This window comes from Aythya marila, assembly GCF_965140915.1.
Source record: "Aythya marila genome assembly, chromosome: 2".
NCBI classification, from domain to species: domain Eukaryota; kingdom Metazoa; phylum Chordata; class Aves; order Anseriformes; family Anatidae; genus Aythya; species Aythya marila.
Genome location: NC_139043.1, coordinates 37,455,906 through 37,467,975, shown reverse-complemented (window position 1 = coordinate 37,467,975; position 12,070 = coordinate 37,455,906). Strand labels below are relative to the sequence as shown.

At 40.0% G+C, this 12,070-nt stretch overlaps 1 protein-coding gene across 4 annotated transcripts in view; it reads left to right on the top strand.

Moving 5' to 3' along the window:
* Window positions 1–12,070, top strand: part of RFTN1 (raftlin, lipid raft linker 1) — a 92,652-nt gene that overhangs the window by 61,267 nt on the left and 19,315 nt on the right. For all 4 annotated transcript variants that reach the window (XM_082752862.1, XM_082752863.1, XM_082752864.1 and 1 more), the window contains 2 exons: window positions 1,987–2,404; window positions 6,135–6,338. In XM_082752862.1, coding sequence (XP_082608988.1) covers window positions 1,987–2,404; window positions 6,135–6,338 — 622 coding nt within the window. The remainder of the gene's footprint in view (window positions 1–1,986; window positions 2,405–6,134; window positions 6,339–12,070) is intronic.

Genomic DNA, 12,070 nt, shown 5'->3' with positions numbered 1-12,070 from the left:
TATTCCTCAGAACGAACATATTTTCCTTGAGTGTGCCAAGACTGTAAAACATTGCTACAATAGCTGTGAAAGCTGTTCTCATCCAAATCACAGTGTGGGAGAGCCTGCTATGGGCTGACAAGCAGGCTTCCAGGACCAGTAACAAAACTACATATGTACTATCCTCACACCCTTAGGAGTTGCATACAAGTTAAATTTCTATAATTAGCTGCCCTGCAACCTGCTAAACAAATGTGGTGATGTGTGTATAGATTAGTGATAACAGATGAGCTGAATTTGTAATTCTTTCGATGACTTCTTAAAAATGTATTTGTAAAATTGCAACAGGGATTCAGGAACTTTGAGTGTGTTATGAGTGCAACATCAACCTTTCTGAGCAAACCAGTGGCATGCTGATGTTCCTTGCAGACACACATCCATTTGATCAAGATACTGCAGGTAGTATTTTTATCTGGAGGTTATCCTCCCCATTTAGCAGTGAGCTTTAGTTAAGTCAGCATCTCACGTTCGTCAGGCTAAACCCCTGTAAAAACTGTTGTGTTTGTTTCCTGGAGAGCTCTGTTTAAGTTCCTGCCATCACAGCATTAAGAGTTAATTTAACAGGAAAAATAAAGCGGTGGTTTGAAAGAGGAAGTTCTTGTAGATCAGGTATCATCTGTAGGTTTGTATGTTCAGAACAGGACCACGTTAGCAGGAAGTAGATGATTCATTTAGAAAAAAAATAATTCTGGGGAGGGAAAATGCAGAAACAAGCTTCCCCTTAAAATATGTGGGTATATATTTAAATATACATCTATACAAAATTCTTCCCTATTCTGTTCCATCCCTTGTGGTTTCACAAGGCAAAGATTCATGTAAAATACTGTATTTCACTTGCTCCTGAAAAGAAGCCTGAACTGTTTCACACAAGTTCATACAAAATTGAACCTCAGAGAATAATTAAGACACTTCAGCTCTCCAGAATTGCATGGTACGCACAGAAAGTGAAACTGTTTCTCCATTCTTAAGCCATTTCTTTTTGAAATATTTATGCGTGTTTAGACTGTATGTTATACAAAGTGTATGTGTTACATGGAAAGCTTTCCTTTTCTGTTGGTGATTTTGATAAATGAACTCAGGCCTTTTCACAAGAGTCTGGCTCGCTGGATTTCAGGAGTGTGAGGCTGAGGTCTCTGTTGGATGGTGTGTCCGTAGTGCTGAGTCTCTGCAATAGATTTCTATTTCTGCTACATCTCAAACCTTCCTTGGCTAATTCCTGCTTTATCTGATTGTCACTACTAGCCCAGTGCTCTTTTCTTAGGATCTTTTGTGATTTGATTCCTTCATGTTCTTTCTTTACCTAAAATGTAAAGGATTAGTAATACAGCCCCTTAGTTTTCATTCTTCTTCTTCACTCATCTCCCAGCTATTGTGTGGAGTTCTCTGTCTTCCCAAACGTGATGTACTAAAATAACTTTGCTTTTATGTACTCATTATGTGAAAGTTTGCCATTTGTGTCTGAATCCAAAATAGGAAAAACAACAACTGTTGTTCTGCTGGTGCATGTAACAGAGAGAGTTAATAACCTTTTTCTTGCGTGAAAGCCACAGTCACGTGCCTCTTACAGCAGAAGGTGTAACAGTCAGCCTGTGACTTCATAAGGTTGATGCTGATACTTCGTGTGAGTAATGCAACCTCTGGAAATTCAGAATAAACTTTTCGAAGAATCCTTTATGCTTTGTGAAGAAGTATTTAGGCATTTGCTTCCCTTTGTGTGTGTGCATGCGTGTGTGCACTTCTGTATTATTGCAGTTTAGACAGTGTAGGGAATTTCTCATCCTACTTCTGTGGAATTTAACTTTTTATGGAAATGTAACGACAATTTCCTGTGTTAGTGGACAAATGTAGCAAAATGACACGCTAGCTCCCTTGAAAGGTGTTATTTTCTGTATTTCTATTTAGCTAAGACAGCTTGACAGTTAAAATCTAATCTTCTTTGACTTGTAGATTCAAGATGCAGCAAGTCAAGGCTTGAAATTTGTTGGAATTATACCTCAGTACCGTTCCCAAAAGAACTGTCTTGTCAGCTCCTCTCTGACACCCGCCAGTAACAACTCTGTGCAATCAAGAGATAATAAAAATGTTTCAAATTGCCCTGAGGATCAGGCTTCGCTGGATGGCGAGAAAATAGACGGCATTAATGGATGCAGTACTCAAGCGCCAAGTGAGGAGAGTGCTGACCAATGTGCCACATCCAGGGAAGGCTGGAGGGGTGAAGGACAGGCTACTGAGGAGCCCAATTTCAAGTCTGTGAAGGGCAACGAAGAACAACCTGAGAGCCCGAGCGTCAGAGAAGCGACAGACACGCAGAATGGAGTTGCAGAGAACGAAGTGCCAGCACGAGGCTCAAAACCACTTACCGGCAGTAAGTACGGCAGTGACCTCTAATACTTAAAAGCCAAGTTTAAAATTGCCTCAATTATGTTTCCAGCTCCTTCGGGGCTGGGAACTGAGCGCTGTAAAAGCCAAGAACGGGTGCACCAACTGAACCACTTAACCCCATTTCAGCATTGTTACGCGGTTCGCAATCACTGAGGGTAAGTCGGATGGCAAATGAAGAGCTGATATAGCCAGGTGCAACTGTGTTATGTCCTGTTCCTTGCCTCAGTGGAAAGATTTATTTTAGTCCGCTGTTCAGCTGAACTGGTTGATTTCTGGATTTGTTGTGATAATCTGAGAACTCTGGTTATTTGGTATCTGGAAATCAGTAGTTATTTCTGGTAGTGGTTCATGTTCACTAATTCATAATAATGGTCCTTGTGGAAATGGTGTTCCTAATAATTTACCTTATGATTTTCATATTTTTGAAGGTTATTTTTCACAGACCCCTTTTCTTTTTTCACTTCTTTTCAATTTTTCTTTTGTTTTTTTCTTTTCTTTACTCTCATCTCGTCCCATCCCTTCTTTCCCATCTCTCTCTTTCCCCCTTTCTCTCTCCCTTTCTCCTGTTCTTTCTCTCCTCTGCTTTGATTTCTTGATATCTCTTCTGATATGCTTTCCAATTTTAGATGTCATTTTATATCATCTAAAAAAAATAATCTCAGCTGAGGGCTCAAAGTTCCCTCCTTAAGGTGTTTGTTTCTCAGAGGTTAATTCAGTAGCAGAAGTTGTAGTTTAAAATAGGATGTAGACCAGAGTAATTTAGAAAATCAAAAATCATCAGAAAAAGATTCTTGTCCCTTTTTCACTTTAAATTTCTCTTTCCTATATTTGTCTACATCCTAGAAGAGATTGTGTGCACTTATTTCTATTACTTCTTTACTTACTTTCCTTACGAGTTATAAATCTACATAAGGAAATTCCATCTACATTCCTTTGAGCTGGTACTGTCCTTGACTTCAATTTATCGCTGTTCTTCATGTTTTACATAGATTCAGTCAAACAATCCTGGCCCTTTGGGGATTTTATAATGTAGGACTGAGAATGAATATGCATTCTTGGACTATTTGGACTTGGACTATTGTCTTGGTTTCCGTTGCATTGTCATGTAATTAGGTTTTTGTCACCAGATTTGGATCATTCTTCAGTAACGTCTCGCTATACGATCCTCAAATTTTGGGGGCAAGGCAGCAACCAGGTTTGGTCAAAGCACTGCTATTATTTGAATAATTTCTGCTGTTTTATGCTAGAAACTTACTCCTTATAGAACCTCTTTGAGTTCTGTAGTTCTTCTTTCTCTTTTTATATATCCTGTCCTTGAGAGAGTTAACCTAGCAATTATCTTTTTGATGCTACTCTCTGCACTGAACTGTGGAAATTGTTTGCTGCAAGCAACCACGTTCTTAATATTTCTGCATAGTGGGAAGCTGACCACCTCAAATCTTCCCAACCTTCTGTCTGAGACACTCTAGCTGAGTTTATTACAGCTTCTGATTTGCCAGATAAGAGGTTTTATTTAAAAAGATGTGGTTAGTTTCCTTATTTATCTTTCTTTCTCTGAGTGCTTTTTGGCCTTACTTATTTTTCATGTATTTTTACTGGTGAGTTATGCAAATACTTTCCAAGAGTAAAAGTCTGCGAAGGCACTTTTATATGACAGAAAATGAAATAGCTCCCCTCCAGTAGGATTTTCCCAAATCTATTGCCTATACAACATTGCTGACTTCTTTATTGCTCTGGTATGGCTTTTTGTTATTACAGCACTCCCTCTTCCTCCCATGGAAAATGTATTTCAGTCTTTGGCACCAGTTCTCCATCCTTCCTTGGGAACATGAAGGTAGAAAGTACCAGGTGTTTTTTTTCCCGGTTACCCTACTTATTCCATAGGAAGTGATCACTCTTGAACTCCTTCTTCCCTACATTAAACTTTGTGGGGGGGAGTGATATTTACAATTTGTGGGATCTTAATTTTGTCCTTTCATTTAAGTTTTGTACTCTTTAAGAGTTATTTTTATGCTGCTTCATATTTTTTTTTCTGAATATTTTGTAATGCTCATTTAATTTCCTTTTGGTTAAAGGGCTCTGAAAACACCATCGATAATTATTTTTGAACAAGGCACAAATATTCCAATGCTGTGTCCCAAAGTGCCGTGTTATCTACAACCAACTTGAAAGTTTATTTGTCCATGCTTGAGCAGTCAGGCTGCCTGGGGAAAACTTTGTCAGTAGTGACCGGACCAGTGGGAAGGACTGGTATAGCAGTGGTTGCAAAACCAAGTCAACCACTGAAAGACTCCCACACGTTTTAAACGCCTGTTGTCAACAGCCCAGTGTCAAATCCAAATTGTCATCTCCCTATGGGTTTCCAGTTCCATGATTTACTGTTGTTAGTAAAATGTCTTCGTATACACCAAAAGATCTCAATTTCCAACATGAGTTTGTTTTAGGGGTCAGAATCCAACTGATTGCAGAACTTCTGTGTGCATGCTCTTTTGAGTTAGGATTTTCATCGTTTTATTCTTTCTAAGCAGTTGGCAAACAGCAAGAGGAGCCGTGTTAATTATTTCTTTTAATTCTATTTTAATCACGGTTCACGTCTGAGATCTTTAGGTCTCCTTCTCATGTTTGGTTATATAGTGAGCTTCCTGCTTCCAAGTGCTGCCAGCATCTCCTTTCTGATATTATTTTCATTTACACACTTCATGCTCAGAGACGTTTCTGTTAGAGAGCAATCTTAGCATTTCTCTTGACATTTCTTTCTTTATTTTAATATTTGAGATTAGAATATAATAACTTGGAAAAAAAAGAGGAGCTTGTTGAATGAATGGATTTCACTTGATGTTTTTGCCCTTTTTATTTATTTAGAGTGATTTTTTTGGCTCCTGCAAGTCAATAGTCAATCTGCACTTAAATTTACTTCCAACCTCAGAGCTGTGAACGCTCAACTTTTCTGTCAACGGTGACTTTTTTCAGTTGTAAGAGGAGATATGGAACAGAGTCTAGAAAATGTTCTCATTTTTGAGCCCGTTCACAATTCTACTTTCAAGATTCATTTGCTGTTGTGTCAATGTCTCGCCTTGGCTCAGACCCAGAGTAAATCAACTAACCAGCTAGCATTGTCTCTCTATTTATGATTCATTGTGTTTTCTTTAGATGAGCCTACTGCTTGCTGGTTCCGTGCCATAGCATTATCAAAAACAAGTTATTTAATGCTTCATTTTAATGGCCATGATCTGGGTAATGCAGTTACTCCTAAATCTGCAAGATTTCATATTTGAACCAACCTCTTGTAAGAGTGCATTCAGTAGGCAAAAAGGAGACAAAAAATGTGACTTAAATTTTAGTGATATTGTGACTTGTATGGTACTTAATGCAGTTTGTGGAGCTTCTTAGGTTTTGTATCTTGGTTTATACTGGTAACTGTAGTGGGGGGACTGTCCATTAGTACACAAGTATGGTTACCTGAAAATGTTTTATTATCAACAGTGAATCCATTGTTAGTAACAAATATTGTAAGAATAATCAAAGTACTGTGTTGGATTTGGGGTTTCTCCTGTGCTGGACACTGCAGAAATGTAATAAGGAGAAAAACATGTCCCAAAGTATTTGCAGTTGCACCGTATAGTCAGACAAGGGCAAACAGTGGGTTCTGCATTGTTTTAGCTGACATACCATAATGTGGTCGTTGTCTTACTCCATTTTTTACTTTCTGTTAGAGACAGAGATCTTCGCGCTCTTCAACAAGCCTAAAACCCCCCAAAAATGCAGCCAGTATTACACGGTGACCATCCCTATGAGGATCTCCAGGAACGGGCAGACTGTCAACAGCTTAGAAGCAAATTGGCTGGAGCACATGACAGATCACTTCAGGAAAGGAGGCTCCTTGGTAAACGCCATCTTCAGCCTGGGAATGGTAAATGGTATGGAAATTACAGAAAGCATTATGTTGTGATTGTTTTCCTTTCCCCTCTAATAGAGGTCATTATCTTTGAAGAGAAGACATTTGGGAGGTGCTTTTAATATAGGCTTGGGGCATATTTGTTTTAAATCATCCTATTTCAGTGAAGTGGAATGAAAGCACAGGAAATATTTTGGCATCTGAATAAGGAAAGCTGAGATCATGTATTTTATAAACATAATAGAGATTCTGTAACTGCAGAAATACACAGACTTAATCAACAGTACCAAGTAAAATGAATTAAATTACTAAGATTGGAAAGCAGATGACATAAATGGAAGAGTGTCTTTCCTCTTAGCTCTCTGGCCACACGCTGTGCCTGGGTCTGATGCTAGGGCGGTAAAAGGACCTATAAGGACCCTCTAGTCTTATCTGGGCAGTATCTGGCCTGTTACTCCCAGTTCTTGCAGAGGATATTTTCACATTTATGGCACAATATTTTTATAAAAAATGTCTGTGCTTCTCGTTTCATCCTAGTGATACGAGTTTCATGTGTGTGATGAGTCAATGATGGTGTTATTAAGATGAAAAGACTAAAAACCAGATTTTTGCATGCTGTGAAAATATAGCAGTGAATTCAACTTCATACTGTATGCAGCCAATCTGTACATTCCTGGCCACCAGGGTGTCCCTGCAGACAAGCCTGTTGCACAAAGAAAGATTTTGGTGCATAATAGGGATCTTGGAGACATGACCATGGGGACAAACCAAGGGAAGTACTTGAACATCGAAATGTTGAACTTGCAGCCAAATTAGTTTTACTGGAAAATTATGTGACTAGTATACTGCCCAGTTAAAATGCTTATGGCTGAATCCTGTGAATGCTATGAATCTTTCACCTAATTTTGGTTTGTTTTGCATTCTTCAAAAGGGATGTGGTAACCCATAGATTGGGCCCTGCTACTAAGTTCCATGGGTTTGTGCCACAAAATTATAGCAGAACTGCTTCGAGAGCATCTTCTTCCCATTTTGCTGCCAGTCAGAATTCCAGGGCCCGTGATGAAACACAGTGATATTAGTTGGTTCTGGTAAAAGTCAATTGGGAAATTAATAAGCAATCCTATTTTTTTGTTTTGTTTTGTTTTGTGGCAAGTAGCAAAAAAAAAAAAAGAAGGGCTAAAGTTCAGTCGATGGAATGCTTTCATACAGCTTCCTGGAAAGCCTAATTGTTAGTTAACTTATTTAAAGCCATGGTCATTTATTTTATGTCTATAAATTGCAACTCATCGAGGCAAAACTAATTGGCTGTATCAGGCTCAGTGTTTTCTTTAATAAAATCTGCTTATCAATGTACTCTAAAATGCTTTAAACACAGCATTTTTCTGTTATTTAAACTTCTAAAGTTCATTTATATAACGGCTCTGAGGGAAGTTCATGTACTCGGACACCCCAGTGAGGAGTGCTGGATAACTGCCTACAGACATAGATAAAGTAAGCTTGAACGATGACATGAAAGTTTCTATGCAAACAGGACAATGAATTATATGAAAGTGGACAGATTCATGGTTAATTTAGATTAGAGACTGAAGATGAGCTATTAATAAACATTTTTTCCTTTAGCGTCTTCCAGTTTCAGGAAGAACAGTTTTAGTAGCCAGAAAGCTCAGAGTTAAGGCTTTTAAAATGGTATCAGTTAAAACTCTTACGTTAACACGCTGTGACTATGCCCGTGCTATTAGAAGGATATTTGCTAGGAACATCTGTAAGACACTCTCAGTTGCAGTTAAGTGTTTGTGGTTTAAATCCTAACATTTTCCTATGCTGCAGAGCAGTGGAACAGATTTTTCAGGCTTACACCAACCAGGGTAGGAAGGCAGAAGAAAGAGGAGGCTGAGGGCTTCTTGTCTTTTTTCTAGTCTTTTAAGGCAGCCTATCCATCTCCTCACAGCTGATCTCTGTATTCACTGATTAATCCCTTTGCAAATCAAGGTAATATTAGCATACTTTATCTAATTGCTTATATACATTTCTTTGTTCTGGGAACTGGTTTTCTCTTTGCCTTAAAGTACGAATTCATTATTTTGCTTATTAGACTTAAAAGCAGAGTTATCATCTTCTTCCCCCTTGTCCTTGGAATGCCCACTGAAGTAAAGATTTCCAGATTATCAGCAGACATAATTTGTTTCTTCCTTCTGCCAACAGTTTAATAATTTGTATTTAAAAGAATTTTAAAGTTCACTGATAGCAACTGTTTATTTTTGCTTATCATGCCATATAATAATAAACAGAGATACAACACACTTGCAAATTACAAAATGTAAACCATGGAGTGTTACACCATACATTAAATGTTTTCAGACATTGCTAGTAAGTTAGAAACAGCAGCATAAATTATTTAAATTTGGAGTTGTTACTACTTGCTGTTACTTCATCCAACTCATGTCATTGCTAATGCTGCCTGTAATCCCAGGTGTAACTGATGCTGGCAAGTGTGAAGTGATCGCAGTGATCTGAAGTGATCCGAAGTGATCGTAGGACTTCACCCATTCCCTCTTCTAGTGAGAAGTAAAGACCATAGCAGCCAGGTACAAATGAATACCACTGAAAATGGAAATGAGGTAGCAGGAAGGATCTGTTTCTTTCCTTTAACAGTAAGTTTTCAGTCAGCAGTGTAAGAGTAGGTGAGGATGAGAAGAGAGGAAGAATCAAAGCTATGTTTTCATGCATTAACAGAGTAATTACTAGCTTGATCATTTTTAGTTGTTTTGAACTACAGTTCTTTAAATACTGGGCATTCTTGTATTTGTTTTACCATTGTCTGTAAATTTCCTGGCTTTCAAGCTTAGAAAAAGCCAGCCAACCGGCCATAAAACATTGACAGGACTTAAACAAGATATGAGTCGGTTGGAGGAGGAAAGTAGTCAGGTTTTTAGAGGAGCAAGTTGATTGTCTCTGTTATGTTTGCACTGCTGCTGACAGAGATGAACCAGTGATGCATTTGGCCAATTATTTTCACCTTATCCACTGAAGTGGCTGGAATTTTTATCATCCATATGGAATTATTTTTTCTGCTCATAGTGAAGGTGAAAAGGTTCAAGGGAGGGGAGGAATATAAATTTGAAGCAAAGGCCAACATTCAGATCACATTGCACATAGAAGCATAGAACCAGATAGCTGGTTTTCATCTCTGAGAGCACCAGCAGCCTAAAGGTTAGTTTCCTAGATGAGGGAGATTTGTAGTTCAAAGACAACACAGTGAAAATTGTTGCATGCTAGAAAAGCTGTCATAGCAAAGAAAGAATTTTTTACCATATACCTCTTGTAAATCAGAAGCCAGAACATCAAAATAGCTTTTTGTCAACAGAGCTACATCAAATATTTATACAACCAGTGAAAATAGCTTTTTGTGCACAGTGGGATACCTTAATGAAAATGCAGTGGCAATGGAACATTTTCAGAGGAGGGACAATGATTGTAACCTCTGTGTTCTGAGCCTTTTCTTAAAGGAAGTGTGAAGTTATGTCAGTTCAAGAGTAAAGACTGGGAAATAATGGCATAAACAGCAATGTCAGTAGCTTGTCTTATTGGCATTACTTATTGCCCTATTGCAAGTGAATTAATATTTGGTATCATTAAAGACCTTTTTAATGTAGGCTAAGTTCCAGGAAATAATATTGTTAAGCAAGGCTTTACCAAAAGAGTGTACAACCACACCAGAATCAATGAATACTTATTTGTGAGAAACAGTGGAAACTGGAAGGACCAACTCACCATCTAAAGCTTCGGATGGCTGATCGTTGTAGGTTGGTTAGGTAAGATTCAGCCAAATAAATGTTGGAACATGCCATGCAGGTGTCTGCATGAGTTATCACACAAAATTGTCATTCTAATTGGTGTAAAATAGGCCTAGACCAAGACAGTCTGTGTTGTGATTCACCTTGTCCCACATCAGACATATAGAAGAGATGGGTGGGTACAGTGGGGTACGTGATGTAGTGACAGAAGACCTAGAAAAGGCTGAGATACCTAGCGCCTCCTTTGCTAGGTCTCAGAGCTTAGGGGCAAGGTTCAAGGAGGTGCAGGACTAGCAGCAGTGGATGAAGATCGAGACGAGTTGCTTGAGTTCTGAGACCAGATGGTCTGCATCCAAGGTGCTGGGAGAGCTGGTGGTGTTTTCTCTGAAAGGTCCTGCAGATCAGGGTAGGTCCCCAACACCTGGGAAAGGCAGAGGTTGCGCCCGTCTTCAAAAAAGACCAAAAAGACAATCCAGCCTCACTTCTCTTCACTGGAAAAATCGCTGAGTTGCCTTGAAACACATTTCTGGACACATGAAGGAGAGGAAAGTCATTGTGAATAGTCAGCAGGGATTTAACAGCAGCCTGTATGGGAAGCCAACTAGACAGTTACAAACAGCTGGTTGCATGTCAGGGCTCAGAGGGTAATAATTACAGGTCGTGCTTTGAGTACCACAGAGATCTGTCCGGGGATCTGCTGTGTCCAGCAGCGCTAGCAGAGCTGCAGAGGAGGTGAGGGTGGGTGCTTCTGCCAGGTTTGCAGTCGATCCCATGCTCAGGGTGTGGTTGATGTGCGTCAGGGTTGGGCTGCTCTTTGGAGGGACCCGGGCAGGCTGGAAGAACAGCCCAGCAGGAGCTGCTGGAAATTCAATGAGGACAAATCTCCTGCCTCTGGGGAGGGAGAGCTCCTTGCACACACGCAGGCTGGAGACTGCCTGGCGAGGCAGCAGCTCTGGTGAAAGGGCCCTGGGCGGTGTTAGTAGGTGGCAAGCTGAGCATGAGTGGCTGGAGCACGTGTCCTATAAGGGAAGGCTGAAGGAGATGGCTTTGTTCACCCTGGAAAAGGGTCAAATTTGGGGGTCCTAACAGTGCCTGCTAGTGCATGAGGAGAATATTAAGAAAACAGATAACCCAAATAGATGCACCCTTGGCTGAGGTGCATGGTTGGAGGATGAGAAAGAATGTGTGTAAATTGAAACAAGCCATGTCCTAGCTGGATGTAAGGAAAAACTTTTTCATCGTAAGAACAGTCAAACTTTGGAAGAGGCTGCCTGGGAAGTTATACAGTCTCCATCCTTGAAGATTGTCAAGATACAACTGGGTAAAGCCCTGAGCAACGGGGTTTGCTCCTGCTTTGAACAGGAGATTGAACTGGAGACATCCTGAGGTCCCCATCCAGCTCAGTTACTCTGTGAACCTATGAAGCTGGGTACTGAATGAAGTAATGGTTATTTCTCTGCATCAGTTGTAAAAGAGAGCCTTGGGTGGCTAATTCAACTGTAGGCATCTATGCCATAAATATGTAATGTCGGGTGATGCAAATCTCACCTATAGAACATAGTTTCTACCTAAGTTGCTGCAGACTTTGTAGGATCTGTGGGATAAAGGTGTTGCAGGGAGACTCAGTGCCTCTGTCTCTTTGCAGATTAATGGATTTTAGGATTGACGGGGTGTAGCCTGCGACCGTAATCCCTGTACACCCCACAAGGAAGTGCAGTCAACTTTGTCTGCTCCCTGTAGGGTCTCACGAGCTCGGCTGTTAGTTTCTAAAGTGTTGCCTATGTGCCGTAATGCTCACATGTGTGGGAGCTGCGAGCTGTGCAAGTGGGACGCGCAGCGGAGCGGAGCACGGCGGATGATTTATGAGAGCCTAAACACACACATGCTGATTGTGTTGTGATCGCTTACTAATTGGCTAAGCAAATGTGTGGGCAGAGCTCAGACTGCAGTTGTGCCAACA